General features: G+C 39.5%; 1 protein-coding gene across 1 annotated transcript; it reads left to right on the forward strand.

Moving 5' to 3' along the window:
* Positions 1 to 507: 507 nt before the first annotated feature.
* mcm9 (minichromosome maintenance 9 homologous recombination repair factor) lies at positions 508 to 21695 on the forward strand. The gene is made up of 16 exons (XM_053336749.1): positions 508 to 517; positions 1989 to 2172; positions 3092 to 3260; positions 3722 to 3828; positions 7198 to 7404; positions 7485 to 7566; positions 10316 to 10552; positions 10637 to 10762; positions 10941 to 11060; positions 11191 to 11365; positions 12413 to 12615; positions 14004 to 14207; positions 17904 to 17986; positions 19250 to 19395; positions 19748 to 20904; positions 21394 to 21695. The coding sequence occupies exons 2-16, from the start codon at positions 2008 to 2010 to the stop codon at positions 21693 to 21695; spliced, it is 3483 nt and encodes a 1160-aa protein (XP_053192724.1). The 5' UTR covers positions 508 to 517; positions 1989 to 2007.
* The last annotated feature ends 56 nt before the right edge of the window (positions 21696 to 21751 follow it).

Below are 21751 nucleotides of genomic sequence, written 5' to 3' on the forward strand. Positions count from 1 at the left end.
TGACTTCTCCAAAGCAGCCTTATCTGCCAACCAAAACTTTCTGAAATGTGCATACCCATATTTGGTCATTTAATTTTGTCAGCGTACGTGTTGTTTTGGTTTCTGCATCAGATAGTTAATAATAACTAGTAGCCTGTATAATGTTAAACAATATAACTTACACAGTTTACTAGTTAGCTTTAGAATAACTGAATAGAAAAAGTACCACATTACCCATATAAACCCTATATATGGTTGATTGTTTTCCATGTGCAGCACTGCAGTAATGGGCAATCTCAGTAGGTGGGACACAGTCAGTGGTCGTAAGATAGTTACTGTTTTTTTTTTTTTTTTTATCTCTACTTTTATTTTTAAACTCTGCTGTTCCAGCCCGGTACACTAGATGGCGGTATACGTTAGTCTACAGTTCGCCATTACATCAGAGAAGAAGATGAACTTCCGGGAAACAGTTTACCCGCGGAAAACAAGTTGCTTGTTGACAAGACACCAGAGACAGAAAATGTGACTACGAGGCACGGTACGATAACCTTTCTGTTTGTATTCATTTAATAATATTTCAATTCGCTTGGGAGGGTAGTGCAATGGCAAAGAGTGTGAGCAGCAGTTAGCAGTAGTTTTTTACCGACTGTCTGAAGTAATTGTGATGAATAAAATGCGCTCAAGTCAACACATCTAACGGATGCGGTTTATAAACAAAGAAATGACTCAGTCCTCACCTTCACACTCTTTTCGTTCTATGAGTGTCTTGAGTGTGTTAGTTTTATTGTCCGGTGTTATGTGTCAACTGGTTGCCATACCTGTGCTCTGCTTCTATCAGCACATTCGTCAAATTTAAACAAACATGCGACTTGAAAATAGCCAGTAATAAATACATAATAAAAATAATAAATAATATATAATATTGCCGTGATGAATATGATCGTATAAGTGAGCACTACTTCAGGAGTTTATGATAAATAAAAATGTCAACAAGTAGTGACTGTTCCATCGTTCATTGCTGAAGAGTGATGGCAAGGATGAAAAAGGGATGTTATTTGTTTAGACAAAACACTAACAGTACCACAGAGAAGACAAAAACAATGGGTAAAGGACAATTCAACAGACATTTTGATGGGGAACAGGCAGCAAGAAAACAAGGTGATGTCAGTTGTTGCTTGATGTGTTGATATGATGTGAGTGTATCTGTGTTCCATACAGTCATTCTGGGATGAAGTGTGAAAGGGTGGAGCTGGGATCTACCAAAGAAAGGAATGGGAGAAGCAATAAAACAACTAAATCTTTACCGATGCTAATCCTGATGCTATTAAATGAACTGACATGAATATACAATTTCATGAATATATGACACTTCATGTAGGAAATAACTGTCACTTCCAGTGTTTGATAAACACTCGAAAGCTTCACTGTATGGCATCATCAAGGTCTTACAACTTGGCTCAATGAATTTTAGGTGGATGTAGTTAACCTGCTAGGAGTAGTTTGTCAAAGTATAGTCATGTCTTCATCAAACATGAAATTTGGGAAAGATCTGATGATGTTGAGTTGAGTTGGAAAATGCACTAACTCCATAATACAGCACTGTCACGATCTTGAGGCTTTTCTCTACTACTCTACTTAAACACACAAAAAACTTAGTGGCTGATATTGAAAATTGACTATTTTCTACGCAGCTCAACTCTTGATTAAAGTTCTCGCAAACTAGTTTTTAAGCTTCTCTATGTTCTACATTGTATTAAACTGAAAATGATGCTAATTGTACTGTTGGTCTGACAATAATTAAAAAATATATATTCCATTACATTTATTTATTTTTTGTTGACATTTTGGAGATAAATAATTAATTCAGCAAAATATAATATAATGAGCAAAATATTAATAGTGAAAATAATGGTGCAAAAAGTAATTTTGAACTTTGTGGAGCTGTTTTGTGTGTTCTCACGCTGTGTACATGTCAATCCTTGATCATTGCATCATTTCTTTTCTTTAAGGGGATCACATCACTCCACTATGTCAATAAGCAAAGAACAGGAGGCCCTGATTGGCTGGGCGTTTGAAACCTATGTGAAAGAGCATCATCATGATGACATTAACCAGCTCATTGCAGATCCTCTGGACACGACCCATCAACCTGTGGTTGTTAATGCAATGACATTGTTTGAAGCCAATATGGAGGTAATAGAAACACAAAGTCATTGCTTATTATTTCTTCAGAACCATATGTATATGTATCAACTGACAAATGTATCAATTAAAATAAGGATTTAAAGGTGCAGTGTGTAAAAGTTAATAGAATCCAGTGGAACAGACTTGATAGAAATTCAATATAAGTATATTTAAATTAGTGTATCATCTCCCGAAAATGAGAATTATTGTGTTTTTGTTACCTTAAAATTTATATTTCAGTTGGCTGTAATCTCCAATCTCACTACTAGATGCCACTAAATCCTACACAGTGGTCCTTTAATAAATTAAAAGGAGAACTCAGCAGTGAGATTTAACTGAGGTTGAACCACAGAAGCAGTTTATAGCAGTCCATGAGCCACATCTGCATAATATCTGCTGCTAATCAAATGTTTCTCTGCTCCTATTGACTAGTTTTGCTGCCTCCACCTTTGTTTGTTTCTTAGAGCGCTATCTTAATGTTAATGTGATGAGTTTATGGGAGAGGGAGAGAGAGGTCTGTAGACACTGAGCAGACGGATCTTTCAGCAGCATAGCAGCTCCATTAAACCAATTCATAACTTTGTAATCGGGCCATCGGCCAGTTCATGGTACATTTAGATGGATCCCGGGGTTTGTACCAAGGCACTTGCATCAATTTCTGATTCATATCAGTTATTTGTTACACTCCTAATCTTTATGCTCCAAGTCTGCCTACTTCCATGTACACTTGTGATTGTGTGTTGGGCTCTGACTGCTGCCAAAATATGGTGGAGCTACACAGCAGTACTATGCTTGAACACATCGCCTGTGACACACACTGAAGCTGATGCTACAGGTTGCTAATGTGTAGCTGTACCTAGTAATGTGTCTGTAAGAGAGGATGTCACTGAATCTATGTTTGCACTAATGTCATGGTATCTGTCCACAGGTAGGCGACTATTTCAATGCCTTTCCTGACAATGTCCTGGCTATATTTGATAAAGTGTTACACAAAATAGCCACAGAGTTATCTGAGAATGCCTCTCCTCCCACGCACCGTGGAGGACAAAGAACAAAGGAGCTCAGAATGAAACTCACTCTTCATGCCCGCATCACAGGTTAGACATCCATTATCTGGAAATGAGAGTCAGATGTTACCAGATGTTGCTCAGATCTTGCATTGTGTGTTAGTTTTTGGGGTGTAGAAATATATTCTTTGGCAGTCTAATTGGTTTTAATGAATAAGTGATTCCCTTAAAATGTAGGGTCAAACCGGAAGGTGCTTTAAGATGTTATATTGGCCAGCATCAGACACAGTCTGGTTCTTGAAACTAGTACACAGCTGGTACTGATTTTAAAAAGGAGTTTAGCATAAATACCCTTCAGGCTTGTGATTTTGGCAGTCTCCCTGTGAGTGATATTGAAAGTGTTTCCTCTGTTAGATGTACGTTTGTGGAGATTGCAGCTGCTTTGCCTGTTGAATTTCCTCCACTTGTCTGCTGTTTATTGATTCTCATCTCTGTGTGTGTGTGTGTGTGTGTGTGTGTGTGTGTGTGTGTGTGTGTGTGTGTGTGTGTAGGCCTACCAGTGTGTCCAGAGCTCATCAGAGACACTATTCCACGATCCAGAGATGTAGGACACTTCCTATCTGTCACTGGTACCGTAATACGCACCAGTGTCGCCAAGGTAACCGCACGGCACCATTTAAATGTTTTCAACAATTTGCTGAAATTGAATTGAACACTTGTCATTTCACATCTCCTTACCATCCTCTGGCAACAGCAGTTTTTAAGTAAACTTAATGAAACTGCTGTTATTATATTAAAATATGTCCCTGATAATGGAAGCACTGTGTCCTGAAATAATCCTTGAATATGGTTGGGATTATATCAATACTACTACTCTTATCAATGCTCCTTATTGGTACAGCTCTTCAGGATTAGAATTGATTTATATTTAAAATGGAACCAAATATTGTTTCTAGAGCAGCAACAGTAATGTTTTCCACAGCGAAGTCACTATATAAACTCAATGATATCTCAAAATGAAAATAATCTTCCTGTTCACCATCAGCCATTCTTCCTGTCCTCTGTTCAGGAACGTTTCTGTCTTGCATCCTTTCACACTTACTTACTTTCACTTACGGATGCCAACTGCTATAAAACTCTGAAGAAGAGGGTGAAACTCACCAGACCTGGATCAAACTTTCAAACTGATCAGTGCTGATTAAATATGAATCAAGATTGTGTTACTGCATTGTCTGTTTCTAGCATCAAAAGTTTCCAGAAACATATTTTAGTGTACTGTTTAGCTGTTTGTGTTCATATGGCCGCTGTGTTGAAAAAAACCCAACCAAAGCCCCACCACCACCCAACTAGCAGTGTGTCACCCACACCTCAAGTCTTGTGATCGGTTCGCTCCGGGTGAAAGCATTTTTCCGCCAGGTGGACGTAACTCTGCATGTCCCTACAATGCTACTGCTTTCATTCATAACACAGCAGTAAGGCATTTTCCCAGAAATGTTACTAGGTGTTGAGGTGGGACATTATCCGTACAGACTTCCAGGAATATCCATCCATCCCAGACTCCATGCAGGAAATGTTCTTGAACATGTGTGAAGGGGGGCTTAACTTAGCTTAGCTTTCCCACTGTTCATATTCTACACCCTCGCAGTATGTTCTGGGTCAGTTGTGACCCGCTCTAAGAATCTCCTCATAAAAAGTGTCTATACTAAATGTTGAACCACAGATGTGTTTAGAAAGCATCAATAGTGGATCTGACTGATCAATAAATGTGTGATTAAACTGTGATTTAGAGAGCAGACAGAGTGTATTTTTTAGGTTTTACACCACTAAACAGCTACTATCACACAATATCATGTCCTAAGACATGAAAATATAACATAGCAATAATGATTGAAACTGAAAATGACAAGAACTTTATGGAACTGTGGGGTTTATTGTATAACCATTAGAACCAGTGATACTCATCCTGTGGGCAGTCACAGTCCAGCACCCTGCACCACCCATGTTAATACATCCTGATGTGTCCCAGCAAGGGCGTAACAGGAAAACATGTCATCATGACAGGATGTGACTGTTGTTTTGGTAAAGCCCTGACAACATTTGAAACAGTGGAGATGAGGACGGTGTTCAGCATGCATACACTGGCATATAGGCCTGCTGTACTGCACGTATTCTATCTATATCCTGCTGTGGATCATATTATGTTTGTGTTGAACAGGTGTATCCTGGTTGTTTAAATGTGATTCTTATACAGCGGTGTGTCCTACTGAACGGCAGCAAGTGTCAGCCCCCAGCATAGTGTCACTCTACAGTCTGCCCGTAGTCTCTGTATCATTAGGAAGTCAGACTTTTTTGCCTTTATCGGTCATTTGGGCGCAGAGAGACGGACAGGAAACAAGGGGGCAGAGAGAGAGAGAAATGGGCAACAAAGGTCCCTAGCCGGCCTCGAACCAGGGACATTGTGGTTCTATGACATACGCTGTAACCACTCGGCTCCAGTGTGACACACTTTTAACAGTAGATTTGGTGTTTGCCATTCATTACAAAATGTTTCTTTGTCCTCTTTGTAGCCCTTCAGCTGGGCTCACTTGAGGCCAAGAGGCCTAGCTCGTTTACAGTTTATTCTTTAACACTTTCTAATGTCTTTATGAGGGAATTTTTAAAGACTTCTAAGTTCTACAGGTACACAACACAATGCACCAGACTTAGGGCTGGGTATCAATGGATCCTTTTTGCACCCAGAGGTAGAAAATATGACTAATTGTATGGACTTGCTCACAGCCAATCAACATAAGCGCTCTCTGATCTTCATTTTTTAAACAATACCCAGTTCTAACCACAATCACATCCATTAAGGCAACAGAACAAATCAAACTAAATGTGCCTCTATGGTTTTCTAGTTTTTAATTGAATGTATTCTAGAGAATAGACTTATGCTTGTCCAGCAAACATGGAATTTTAAGAGAACTGTACGTAGTGGGCATACTCTCATAGGCTGCTCATCAAGGAGAATGAGGTGTGCTACACAGCCTAACAATGCTGGCTCTGTGTAGCAATCTGATTCTCATGTAAAATTGGCAACATAAAAGCATTCCTTCACAGGTAGCCCAGCATTTAAAACAATCCGTCCATTTTTTTGGAGTAGTAGGATATTCAGAATGTTTCTCATCATTTATTATAGATGAATAAACTAAAATAGTAATGGGTAAACTTAAGTACAAACTGCACATGATAGCAGGGACATGAGACACATGCAGCCCTGAAGAGGCAGACACTGAATCACATTGTAACTGGTGACACAATGAAATATGATCCAGGAAGTCCATTTTGAGTTACAGATTAATGTATTGAAAGTATTATCAGAAGCCAAAACACTGTGCAGGTTGTGCTGCATTGTTTTGCTGAGCGCCTCTGTCATGTAAATGCAGTGAACCCATTCAAATGAATGAGCGCAGAGCTGTGTCAGATTTGACACTTGACACTCGAGGCAACATATTTGGCGTTAAAATGAAGCATTACTCAGGACAGTGTATTTGGTTGGTTGGTTGTTATATATGCCAGATGGCTTTCAGCAAACCCAGAACGGCTTATTATAAAGAAAAACAGGTTTAAAAACATGTGGCTTGTGGCACACTTGGCTTGGGATAGAGGGAACATGAGATACTTCATTCTGCTGCTACACTGATATTTTCAAAGCGGCACTAATTAGATTTCTCTCACAGCTGTGATCAGCTGCACATGTTACCATTAAAATAGTCATACTGACTGCTCAGAATGTGTTTGTCCTACTGTAGTCATTCCAAATGTGCTAATACAATTTCCCTTCATCCAAAACACATGGTGCACAGTGGAAACTCATTATAGGTCAGTCACACTATTACACAAAGTCCTGTTTTCTATGGCATGGGGTTTTTATTGTTTAACAAGCTAATCATTCCAACTTATATGATCCATAAAATATATGTTATATTTAGGACTGTCAGCGTTTGTTTGGAGTTGTAAGCATCAGTGGCTTCTCTACCTCACCTAGGTCCTGGAATACAAGCGTGATTACATTTGTGCAAAGTGTCGCCATGTTTTTGAAGTGATGGCTGACTTTGACCAGTTCTATACCTTCGTCCCACCGGTGGCCTGCCCTAATCCCGATGGCTGTAACTCATACAAGTTTAGCAGTCTGTCTGAAGGATCTGAGCCTGCTCTGTGCAGGGACTACCAGGAGATCAAGATACAAGAGCAAGTAGGGTAATCATGCATATGATCCTCACATTTTCTAAGTACTACAGTGAATTTCTTAATAAATCACCCCCCAATCTACAGGTACAGAGGCTGTCGGTGGGCAGTATTCCTCGTTCTATGGTGGTGGTTCTGGAGGATGACCTGGTCGACCGTTGTAAGTCTGGTAAGAATTGATGAATAAATAACAAGGTTTGGCACCACCAATGTTTAACCTTACCATAAGAGGAGAACTAAAGAATCAATGTAAAAACCAAGGATTTCTTTAACAAATCAGAAGGGGACAATCTGAAACTCAAACTGCTGGATGGCCCACTGGCACCGAGTTAGGAGCGGCTGGAGCATTTATGCCGAGCCTGATTGCAATAGTGCACAGCTGCAGCCATCAGCTGAGGAAGGGGGAGGGCAGTACCTTGCAGGAAGAGAAAGAAAGAAGAAGAAGAAGAGACAACAGTACCAAACACAAAACAAAAAGACTACATCACGTAACAAACCGCTTCTTCAAGGGTTTCAAACCACTGGATGTCACTTTACTGTTGAGTTTAAAGCACCACATAAACAACATAAAGATAGCCCCAAAGCTTCATAAAGCTTATAAAGCTTGTGGTGGGGGAACACTATAAAAAATTCTCCTTTCAGGTTGTGGAATATAGTGACAACACAACAAACAGCTGACATGGCTGAGCTTTAAATCTTGGGATGTAATAATCAGGTCTTGTCGTTTTTATAGCTTATTTATAGTGTTATGTTAATTTAAAGACAAATATTGTGCAGCTTTTAGCAGAGGTTTTAGAGCAGTGATGACCTTCAGTCTAATAAGCTTTTCTTAGATGTCAGAAAAACAGAATAGAATAGTCTTTATTGTAAATGTATATGTACATTCTTAACAGCTGGGTTAGATACTGGAAGCTCTCAGTAAGTACCGGTAAGTAAAATATATTTAAACATTAGAGCTGGGCGATTATGGCAAAAATACAAATCACGATTAATTGAACATTTCACCTCGATTATGATTAATGAACTATTATATCTACCCTTGATGAATGATGTATTTCCACAGTTTCTTTAGTTTAGTATTTTCCACTTCTGCCCTCACACATGAGCATCTTTATGGAGTGAAGATAAAGATGTTTTATGGTGTGACATTGTGGTTAATGTCTAGTTCACTTGATTACAACTATGTAAAGATCATGGTTTGGTTAAAATGATCATTGGAGACACGTTTTCATATTCCTTAAAGATATGCAACCTTTGCTGTCATGGCAACAGTGAACACCACCATTAATTGACATGAGCAAGATTAAGTCGATTAGAATTTCTAAATGTCGGTTTCCATTATTTTTCTATTAATTGCCCAGCCCTATTTAAACATGCAGGCCGCTTTCACTGACATAAAGACCTGTACAATGTGTTGATAATAACATGCTTGTATTCTGCAGACTCTAATGTTACATCATATAGGCAGGCTTCCTAACAACTACTTTAAGTCTCTGTTTAACACTCTAGGTACACTCTATAGGTAATACTATAGGTTTTCCAGAGACATCAGAACAGTTTGTTGCTGACAGCTGTATTGTCAGTATGTAGTACTTGGTGCTTTTTTAACAGCCATCATAAAGCAGCAGGGTTGATATGTGTGTCTTCATTCAAAGGCTTTCTGAGATGCACTTTCACAACTCTCCACACACATTTATGAATGATGTTGCTACAGTAATACCCACAAACAGCCAGTATTGTAGCAACTAAGGCTGAGACTGAGAGAGATGACTCAGAATAGCTGAGAAATATGACTAATTATAATAGCAGTGGCAGTAAGTCAAAAAATGACTTAAAATAATAAGCAAGAAAGCAGAGAACTACAGGGAAGATGCCAATTTAGTAACATGCGTTAATGGAAAGGGAAATGGGAGGGGAAAGCAGCTCAGTGCATCATGTGAGGTCATCCAGCAGTCTAGGCCCAGAGCAGCATGACTGTGTGGCTGCAGAGAAGGATTACCCTTTACTGGATTTCACAGGGAGCCAGTGCAGAGAAACTAAAATAGGAATAATACGAGCTCTTTTCCTAGTTTTTGTCAGTACACATGAAGCTGTATTCTGGACCAGCTGGAGAGTCTTTAGAGATTTGTTAAAGCAGCCTAGTAATAATGAATTTCAATAATCAAGCCTAGAAGTAACAAAGGCGTGGACTAGTTAAATGTATTTTTACTTTGCACATGCCACATAAATTATTGTAATATATGGAATAGTATTTGTCTCAAACTACAAGAAAAGGTATTCAGCAACATTCACAGTACATTAGAACACAATACAGTGCATCCAACGAATGATTGTGACATCTCCGCTAAAGTTTGCCAGAAGGCACTCAGGAGACTCTGAAGTCAGCTGGAAGAAGTGTCTATTATCTGATGAGATAGCCATCAGACTAAATGCTACCTTACAGTGTACACCATCATGATCATAAACATCAGGAAACTTAATGAGACACAAATAAGACAAAACTGCTAATAAACAGGGTATTACTACAACTTTCATGCTGTTGATCCTGGATTTTGAGGTAGGGGCTGGTGAGGATCGACCGACTTCGGAAATTCTGACTTCTGAGTACAACTGGAACGCACCATAACTTGAAGGCATGCATGCTGATGTAGAGATATATGTTGCCTGTACTGTTTGTACCATTTATTAACAATACTATCTAGAGATCCAGGAGTCCACATTTAATACTCTTATTTTGTAGACAGATTGAACTACCATGCAACAGAGTAGTATCATAACAAAGAATACGCTGTGTGAATTTAAATCCACAACACCATTAATAGCAGTCACATCACCAACTAGCCATTGTCACGGTTATCAGAAACAGAACATTCATTTTTGCCTGATGGTGGCTGTATACAGTGGACTCCTGCATGTAGCTTTCAGTAATTATGGACTGTGTCTTGTTCTCCCAGGAGATGATGTGACCGTTTACGGGGTGATGTGCCAACGCTGGAAACCCTTGTACGATGGCAATCGCTGCGATGTGGAGCTAGTCCTCAAAGCTAACAACATAGAAGTCAACAATCAGCACGCTGGCTCTGCTCTGCTCATGGAGGAAGTTGAGAAAGAATTTGAAGACTTCTGGGATAGCTACAAACATAATCCCATGGCTGGTGGGTTTAGAATTTGCCTCATAACACTACAATTCTACTTTTATTCTACTTGTTTTCTTTTAATTCTCTCCCCTCTATCTGTAGGTAGGAACCAGATCTTGTTGAGCCTGTGCCCACAGGTGTTTGGCATGTATGTCATTAAACTGGCGGTTGCCATGGTGTTGGCTGGTGGAGTGCAGAGAATAGATCCTTCTGGGACCAAGATCAGGGGTAACACTCTGAGACAACTAAACATGATGCCTATATTTGTATTCTGTATTAATCACAATGACTTTATGGTTTTAAATAGAGTTTAAAGCAGTTTACAGCAAAAACTATTTTTTAATGTTAACTTTTATTACTGGAGTATACATGGTCCTCACTGCTGAGTTAATGTTGTCTTCTTTAGGTGAATGTCACATGTTGCTCGTTGGTGACCCTGGCACAGGGAAGTCTCAGTTCTTGAAGTACGCAGCTAAAATCATGCCTCGCGCTGTACTCACAGCTGGAATCGGATCAACAAGTGCAGGTATACACCGTTGAGCCACCGGGAATTTCTTATCAAGAACTTGGAAGTCATAAGATAAAGATTAAAATAATGAATCAAAACCGTTTCTGGATTCTTGGAATTGTCAATACATTCTATTAATTTGCTGCAGGATTGACAGTAGCGGCAGTGAAGGATGGAGGAGACTGGCATCTGGAGGCTGGAGCCCTGGTCCTGTCAGATGGTGGTTTGTGCTGCATTGATGAATTCAACAGCATCAAGGAGCATGACCGCATCAGCATCCATGAGGCTATGGAGCAACAGTCTATTAGTGTGGCCAAAGCTGGGTAGGACAGTCCAGCATATGTCTACAAATCTAGGCAAAGAACACCACCATGCATCTAGTCTTAAATGGGGCTGTAAGGTATTAAGGTGTACAGGCTAATCATTCTTTTTTCCACTGTAAGCAAATGGAGATTTTTCCCATGTTGGATGGAGACATCCTGTGTGATTACTCAGTCTGGAAAATGACTGGATCTGTGAAAAAAGTCAGCATCCGTAAAGCATTTGTGTAAAGACCTACTGAACTGCAACCAGGGAGGGAACAGACACAGCAGTGACCAGTTCAGCACTGAGGGATTAGATTTTTCCCCCAGTCCCCTACAACATTATTCTAAAGTACTGGCCAGCTCTTATTTACCCTTTTGTAGAACACACACAATGTTCTTGTTAAAAACCGCATAAAGTGAATTCAGACATTTTCTTCTAAACACATTAAATAGGTCATACTTTCTAAAAAAGGTGTAAAAAGCATTTCAACCATTTAGATTTGAATTGTGGAGCTAGGCTTCACAAACTGTGTTTCAACATTTCTGTGTTCAGGATTTAGTGGGCGGGTCTGAAAATCACTGCTGCATTAGCATAGACCCGCCCCTGCTGCTGTAGAGGTATAAATACATTCAGCACTCACTACTACTACTACAGTCTACAGTTAGCCAGTTAGCTGAGTTAGCCGCCGAGCTATCAGCTGAGTTAGTAGCAAAAAGCTCTCAAACGTAGCGTCCATGTTTTTGGTAGAGGTGGTGACTTTGATTGACAGGTGATACTTGGTAGGGGTAGTTTCAGCAAACTTGGCGGGTACTCCCACAGCGTTTGGTAGCAGAGAAAAAGTCTGAGTTTTACACAACTTTGAAGCCTAATTTCATTTATTTGGCGATTTTTTTTAATTATTCAAATTTGGCAGGGTGGTTAACAACACACTTTTCTGTGGTATGTCAAACTCAGAACACATATTTATTCTTACTTTACACGGACTTTAAGGTTAAAGATGGACAGCGATACACTTTTCTATTTACTCCTGTATCCTCCTGTCACACTGTCTGTCTTCTCTACAGCATGGTGTGTAAGCTGAACACTCGGACCACCATCCTGGCAGCGACCAACCCCAAAGGCCAGTACGATCCCAATGAGCCCCTGTCAGTGAACGTGGCTCTGGCCAGCCCTTTGCTCAGTCGTTTTGACCTGGTTCTGGTTCTTCTGGACACCAGAAACGCAGAGTGGGATCGCATCATCTCCTCTTTTATTCTGGAGGACAGAGGTAGAGAATTTGCTTTTGAATTTTAGTAAAATACTGGAAATAAAAAGCTGAAGTCATTATAATATGTGGAACAATATTATGATGATGTTTTTGCATTGTCAGCTGTATGTTGTTGCATCATCACAGGCAGGAATCAGTATGTCTATAATGGTAACTGTATCAGTAATATTTATAAATACAACACTGAAAATCGTATAATAATACAATCGTGAATATGTATTTATCATATATTTAAATCTATATTCATATATTCAAGATCTATTTTCAGTGAATAGTAAAATGTTTGCCATCTGCAGCCCTTTTAATAGAAAAAAAAAAATATATATATAGTGTTTATTAGTCAAGGGTCATTTATCAGTGTAATATCAGCCTATTAGATATTAGGCATAGATTTTTTGATCATTTTTTGAAGCTTCTTTTTACACATCTGTAGTTTTCTTTTCTAGCTTTGCTTTAGAAAGAGCCTTTCATTTGACTGTTGTCCTGTTTATTTCCTCTAATAATTCATCCTTATCCTCTTGAGTCAGTTTTTTCCGTATTTGCTAAATCAATTGTAATTGTGTTCATTTGTATCTCTCTGAGCCCTAAAATTATAATTATATATATTTAATATTCAGATTTAGTATTGATATTCAAAAATTCACCTCACATTATCCTGAGCTACAATCATGTCAAGTGGAAAAAGTTATCCACACTAAAGAACATAATCTGGGAATTATTAATTGAGAGAAATGATCAGGGCAGGTGTGTCCAAACTTCAGACTGGCCCTTTAATTACAGTGATAGCGTGTTGGGCTCTGAGTTGTGGTCGACCCGTGCCTGAATGCCACACACACACACACACACACACACACACACACAAACATAGCACTAGTTGCTGCTCCTGCTCTGTTATAATGTTGTGCTCAAAATATCACAAGGCTGGGTTTAATATTGGCAGTGTGTGACATCTGAAGTCATAACAGCCTGCTCAAATGTGTGTGTGTTAAAGGTGGAGCATCATGTTTTCTGTCATGTTATTTTTATGCTGTTAGGATCTTGAATGTCTTCATTAAACATCATGATGGATAATTATGTTAAAAACTTGAGGTGAATGTATGTAAAAATGCTCCCTGCAAATCAAAAGCCAGGACTTCCATAGCATTTGTTGTTATGTTGTTCACATAGTCCAGCTGCAGATTTTGGATTGGATTCAGAAATCTGGGTGTTTGCTTCCTGTTATACTTGCAAGTCTCATCATTATTTTTATCCTTTAATAATCCCATATTGTAACATCAATAATGATGAAATGCTGTGTAATCATTGCATTATTTATTTTGTTCCATCACCTGTTTGAAGTGCTTTATGATGAAAGCGGTGAAATATGTTGATTATTGATTTTTTTCCAGGGCTGCCTGCTGAATCCTCAGGTTTGTGGTCCATGGAGAAAATGAAGGCTTATTTCTGTGCGATCAAACGCTTACAGCCGCAGGTGTCTGAGGAGGCCAACTGCATCTTGTCACAGTACTACCAGCTACAGAGACAGAGTGACAGCCGCAGTGCTGCTCGCACCACAATCCGCATGCTGGAGAGTCTCAGCAGACTGGCTGAAGGTAAGGATGGAACTTAATGGTTTGTAAACCTTAAATCAGTCACGAAATTATTAAATTCGATATTAAAGAGAAAATCTACACTATTAACAGCGTACAATTCTTGTAACTTGCCTACTAATGGTCTGGAAACAAACATCTGGCTTTGAAATGAAATAATTGACTCAAAAATGTTGTAAAGTCAACCATGACATTGTGTAAAGGATTATTTCTGCTCTTTAAGCAGGAGTGAGATCAAGGAGGTTAACTTAGTTTTTCCACACCTTGATGGACAACTTGGGCTGAAGCACACAGTTCTAAAGCATACATACATCATCTTTCACTCAAAACAGAATGATTGTGCTGTTTTTTCACAAGAAGACACAACCAAACAAGGCTGTACTGCAGCTGAGGTTTTATTCAAATGCCAAATTGTTGGTATCAATAGAATACATTAATGTGAATGTCAATGTTCAAAGTTTGTGTCATGACAATTGTGATGGAGCCTGTTAGGCTTTACGCTGATCTGATCGGCTATATCGGATCAGCCGATATTTAGCATTTTATGCAATTTGTGAGATCGGCTGTAATGTCTTAATTCGCCGATACGATCAATGTCACCATGTTGAAACTTTTTGCAGATGCTCCCGTCGCATAGATTACAGATGGCTTGTGTTTTATCTGTCTCATTTACTCCGAAGAAGTTCCACACCACTGACATGTTTGTTTGAATTAGTTTTGAGCCCTGTCATGATGTGACGGACAATGAAGTATTTTGAATCTTGAATCATTAGCTGTCAGATTCAAACAAACGTGGGTGTTGTGGGCAGACAGATAAAACACAAGCTATTTGCAATCTGTGCAACACTAAAGTACCTCGTGGGGAAGCATCTGCAAAATGATTCAACACCACAAATTTACCTGGATAGGGAACACGAGGAGGAGCATGCTGAGGACAAAGAAGACGTGATCAGATCGGTGATCGAGCTTATCCGGGAAAATCCGGGCCCCAAAAATCCTGATCGTGTAAAGCCTAGAGCCTGTATCACACAGCAAGTTCAACATAGTCAGGCTCTTTTCGAGTCTTGCGAATATTTATCAGGCATTTGAAGATTTGGCTGCGACAGGGCTGCAGGACCTGATCACAGTCACTAAAGATAATGTTTATGATCTCACCAGAAGCATTGCAACGCCTTTCAGAAGCGTCCCATTGAGCTTCGCTAAACATATCCCCCTAGTCTATTTTTAATGGTTGTGGTGCAGGAAGTCAGACACAGAAACAGTATAGAGCATCATGTCATCTTTCACATACAGAGGTAGAGAAGAAGAGTTGGTTTCCAACCTTGTTTGTTTATCCTCAATGGATGTCAACACCTCTTTCTCTCTCTGTCTTAAAGGTGCAGCATGTAGAATTTAGTGGCCTCTAGCAGAATGGACCTGGCAGAAATGAAATATAATATTCATAAGCATGGTTTAATTAGTTAATCATCATCTGAAAAAAAAGAATTCATGTGTTTTGTTACCTTAGACTAAGCCCTTTATATCTACACAGGGAGTGGGTCCTCTTCCACATACTCGGGGCAGCTGTGGCTCAAGAAGTAGAGCTGGTCGTCCTCTAATCAGAAGATCGGTCGTTCAATTCCCAGCTTCTCCAGTCCACATGTCCATGTGTCCTTGGGCAAGATAGCTAATTCAAAATTGCATGGTCGTAAGACTAGAAGTTTTTGCGAAGTTTGGGGCAACTGTAAATTCTCTTAAACAGTTAAAAGGTCAATGGTAGTTGGTTGCAACCTCACCGCTATATGCCACTAAATCCTAAACACTGCACCTTTTAATGTATTGATACAGAGTGGATACATGTGCCTACTTAATTTCGTTGATCTATATCAAATCTGAAGGTGGGGGTTTCAAATATACAGCAGGGTTGAGCTGGTATGGATAATGTACATTTTACAACCAGGAGTATTATCTGAGTAAAATACTTCAATATCTAAACTCAACCACACACAGAGACTCTCCCCTCCATAGAGACTATACAAAGTTCACTGCTACTGCTCAGTCACACATAGGGGTGTGTCCAAAAAATCGATCCATCAGTTAATATCGATTTTCTATTTAAAAATTCGATATCGATTCAAAATTCTGTGAATCGATTTTTTGGTCATATCTGTTTGTGACACCTGAGTCATTACACTTGTTTACCTTTTTTTATTGTCAAGTCAAGTGTATCTTTGCAAAGCAGAGTGTCACTCTGTCTCAGTTGGGATTGAGGTTATAATAAATCCTGGAACTTCAAACTTAGGTGTCATCTTTTAAAACCCACACATACAACAGCACAGCACAAGCAGTGTTTTCCTGACCAGCCTTTTCAGTGTGTTGTTAAACTACAAACCAGCTCTCCATATCTTTCACTCATTCAGAGAGAATAGATGGAAGCATGAAATTTAAAATAATAATTATAATTTGAGAGTTCACAACTTTGTCTTGTATTTGAACTGACATGCTTATCCATAATCTTCATGTGCATTTTTTGAAAATCATTGGTTATATGATGACAACATAATTCAAAATGACATGATTTCAAATGCCACTGGTCTTAAGGGTAAATATACATAGATGCTATCATGCTAGATCCCAGTGTTGGATCAGACTCATGATTTAACTTTACTCTTGAAGAATTTGGTGTCCACACATGATTGCGTGTTAAAAATATTGTCTGACTTACAAAACAGAAACTCTTGGAACATAAAATTGAATCAATGTTGAACTGAATCGAATCGGATCGAGGATCGGATCGGGACCCTGTGAATCGGAATTGAATCGATTCAAGAAATCATTGACAATACCCAGCCCTAGTCACACAATACAATCTTCCCATCATCACAGCCGCTGTCTCACAGGGATTAACAGCTCGCAGTTTTCACTGCTTCTACACCAGGAACTTCTACACCTTTTAAGAGTTTATTCTTGTTTCCCGCAGTTAACTCCCACAATTTTGCAATAATCCAAGCACAACACCCCCTCCCACCCCCCTCATCAAACACGTACAGTGTTTCTGTGTCAGCTTTATCCTTGGCATCAGAATGTGTTGTGAAGTTCACATCATTGTAAAAAAAAAAAAAAAACAGCCTTGTCTCTGGAGTCCTGTGTCAGCTGCATGAATAAATGTTGTGAAACTGGACTGAACTGAACTGTTTTGGGGTTGTGTGGAAATACCTATTACGCTTCTTGTGTGATTTTTATTCATTCAGGTTTATAAAAAAAAACTTCTGAGGCTGTTCTTTGGGCTCCTATTAAATAATACCAACAAGCCCCCCCCCCCTCCAGTTTAAGTCCCAACCATCAAGAGTATATGGCTATGAACAGAGATAATTTACCTGGTTGAACAGATACAGATAATGGAGTACTTGCTCATCCTTGATCACCTTTCTAACATTCTCCATCTCCCCAACTGTCCCCCTGGTTCAATCCCCAAAACACTCAAACTGGCTGCTGTCATCCCATTCTCAAAAAACTTGGACTCAACCCTCAAATGTCCTCTTCCTGTCATAAATACGTGTTGTCTCTCAACTCAAAGCCCAACATTAATAATTTGTCCATTTTGTTTTCTTAATGTTTTGTCTTGGGCATAACAGAAATATGGTCATTTAAATGTGTATGAATTGTGTAAAGCAGTGGATCAGTACCACTCACAGAAGTATTTTTATTTGAACATCACAGCTCACGCTAGGCTCATGTACAGAGAGACCGTCACCATAGAAGATGCTGTCATGGCTGTGTCTGTCATGGAGTGCTCCATGCAGGTAAGGAAAAAACAAATCTTCATTATTTTTATATATATATATATATATATATATATATATATGTATATATATATATATACACACACACACATATATACACACACATTGAAATTGCTCATTGGCCATAATTATTACTGACACAATTTAGTTGGCACCTACAAAGCCCTTAATGCTTAGGCACCATCATATCTTAAAGAGCTCATAGTACTCTATTGCCCCACTAGAACACTGCACTCCCAAAATGCAGACTGACTTGTGTTGGTCCTAGTATCTTCAAAAGAAGACTGGGAGGTAGAACCTTCAGTTATCGGGCTCCTCTCCTGTAGAACCATCTTCCAGATTCTGTATGGAGGCAGGCATCATCTCTATGATTTAGAGTAGGGGGACTACATATATAATGAGAGAGAAAGAGAGTTAGTCTTGTAACTCTCTAACATGGGAGAGGGTACACAGAAAAATACAACATGATTGTCTGTACTTTCGCTGCTCAGTAGCACCGCTATACTTGTGAGCAGTCCCCTGTCATATGGAAGGCACAGAAGCAGTGGACATAATCTTTGTAGGCATTTGTTGCTTCATTCAAAATTGCTAACAGTCTTCCCAAGTGTAATGATTTTGCATATTAGCCCTCCAAATAGAAATACCTGGAAATTACTTCTCACAGCAGTCTAAATACAAAACAAAAAGTTAAAAACAGTGACATTGGCCGTGAGGTCTTCATTCATACTTTCATTCATTTAACTACCCCTTAAAACATTAGTAAAAATATAAAACATATGCAGTAACCCAGCCAACACATGCTGCACTGGCCCATCTTAAAAGTATAAACATATGTACTATACAATAAGCTTTTTACACACTTATCCAAACAACCTTTTACCCCAAATAACTTATTTACCACATACCATTGCAAGTCCAGCTAAGCCACCAGACTCAGACCCAGTTACTTAGAGCCCCAGGGGAAAATATTGCTGCATACCACAATGCAGTCTGCACGATATCCCCCAACCCAGCTCAGCACTTCTATCAAATGTCAACAGCAGCACACTCTACTACTGCAATACCTGATATATCTCCACATTTGGCAAAACTCTGAGTGTATCTTCCTATGATTATGTTGATGAACTTTTGACGTCGACACACTAGTGACCATTTACGTGGTTTCATCCTGATCACGACTAATTTCCGTGTTTTCCACCATAACACTAACTCCCTGGGATCCTGCCGGCAGTCTGTAACTATATGGTACACCCCTCCTTTTAGGGCGGTGGCTTGATGGGAAATGTAAACGCAATACTCACCTCATTCCCCGCTGACCCGAGTCAGCAGTATCAAACTCAATGTCAGATACTGCTGGAAGGACTGAACCTGCCAGTGCTGCTTCAGAAGGAGATGGGCAGACTGTCCAGGTGTGTAACTGACTTGTTTTTCTATTTGTTGAGTCTCAATTATAGCACTGACAACTTCCTAATCCTATTATGTATTGTCAATGTAACCTGAGCAATGCCATCAAACTCAACTGTTGTACAAAAAGTATTGAAAACACACAAAAAAATTACTTTATTTTGATGAGCATTGCTAGTGTATTCAGAAGGGCTAAATCAAGGACATTTGGACTTGCCCAATATTAACCTACATGAGGGGGGCAAAATATTTAGATTATTTTCACAATATGGTACATTCCAGTATACCACCACCAGCACAGATTTATGTATTTACTAGTGACACCAAATCAGTTCATCTGTATTTTTTATCCACTAGGCTAAAGAGCACCTCACAGTCTGACCATCCAACTAGAAATCACCAGCATCAACTCATGGACACAAACTCCATCAACAAAACACAAAGTCACAATATGACCAGTAATCACCAAGGGGATATCACTGTGGACAGTGGCATAGATTGGTTCAACTCAATCATTCCATCACGGTCACTAGATGTAACCTCACCAATAATAACATCAACTCAAGAAATCTTCCATAGAAAACCAAACTCCAGTTGGTCAGAGATGTCTTTAATATGCAAACAGTCAAACTGTCAAACAGACAAGGAGGCTCTAAGAAACACTGGGTCATCATTAGTCACTGATGTTGTTTCAAATCCTGATGGTACAGTCACACCTGCTTCAGGGGACGACTGGAAAAGTGAGAGGAATCAAAATGTTAAAGGAATGGACTCTTTAACCCCGGAGGGCATGAAGCAATCTAGGAGACAAGAAAACAGAAAACACCCAGAATCATCAGACTGTGTTATTCAGAAAGCCTCTAAGAATCTGAGAGGCAAAAGGCTCAGGGAGCTAGAGCTGACACATCAGAAATGTGACAAACGAGAAGGAGGGGTGCACTGCAGGAGGGTGGTGTTAAGAGATAGTACATGTCAATTTGTCACTAGTGATAAAACTTCAGATTCCCACTCCAAGACCACACTGTCATCAGGTAAAACATGTCCCTCAAATAACCAAGTACAGGATAATCTATCACCTGTCAAAGAAAGTAGATCTGAGGCTGAAAACAGAAGGAAGTGCACTGGGACTACGAACATTAGTACTATGAAAAGGAAAAAGATGGAAGCTGAAGTTGAAACAGGTAAAGATTTGCATGCTAGGTTGTCAGGCTTTATATTCAAACCAAAGAAGATGGGGCCTTTAGTCCACAACCAGGGCCTTAATTCCAGCTCAGACATGAGTGGAGAGTTCCAAGCTGAACCCAACCCCGGCAACAACAGAGATCTCCAAACAAACAAACACAACAAAGAAAGCAGCGTAAGTCATAGGAAGGAAGTTGGCTGTAATGAGTCGAGCAGCACACTTAAAGACACAGACAAGGACAGAGGAAAGAAAAATCAGAAGCAGTGCCAGAATCTTTTGGGAGGTGGAGGCGTGAGAAAACAGGTGAGCTGTGTAAGTGAGGTGGTAGAGAGTGAGTCTGAAGCCAATTTTTGTTTTACAACAGAGGAGCTGCAAAGAAATGTTTTTTCCTGTGGAAAGGACACATTGCCAGAAGGAAAAACATTTAGAATTCATGGGAATGACAATACAGAAAATCGGTCTCACCAACAAAGAACCAGATTTAACACTGGCATGGACTCTAACGTAGTAAGTTGTATAAGCAGCCCACCTTCCAAACCAGGCCTCTCTAAGTCTGCTGTGGCATCCTCAACCCTGGATAAACTTTCTGCATTTTCTTTCACCTCTACAACTGAACCCAAGACCACAGATCGAACAAAGGCGGATATAAATTCTACCACTGGAATGGAAATAAGTCCATTTAAAAGACGCAGCACTGAATGTTTGAGGGTTAATTCTCAAGACAAGAACACTCTAAATTCATCTGAATGCAGTCTTTTAAGAAAGAAGATCACAACTGCAGCCACATTGATCAAAGTACAGGACATATTGCCACCTCCAGCCACAGAGGTCACACCAGGACAGGAACATGAACCAGAGACAGAGTCATCAACCAAAACAAAGTACAAGTGCAATACCAAGGAGACAGAGCCTACTCATGCTGCTAACCATAACAGTGTACAAATGGTGACTGATAATATGAATAAGAGGAAGTGTTTTGAACTTGGCCCTCGACCAAATAATGTTGGTGGTTCCGGGGGTCTGTTCTCTAAACTGTCTCTGTTTGGCTCTGTTGAGTTGAATGATGATGATGTTCTTGACACTGACTGGGACCAAGAGGTTTCAAAGAAAGCCAAAATGTGATATTACAGGCTGCTCTCAGAATATGTGTACAGATAAAGAAGACAACCACAATATTA

This window comes from Scomber japonicus, chromosome 17 (genome assembly GCF_027409825.1).
Source record: "Scomber japonicus isolate fScoJap1 chromosome 17, fScoJap1.pri, whole genome shotgun sequence".
NCBI lineage: Eukaryota > Metazoa > Chordata > Actinopteri > Scombriformes > Scombridae > Scomber > Scomber japonicus.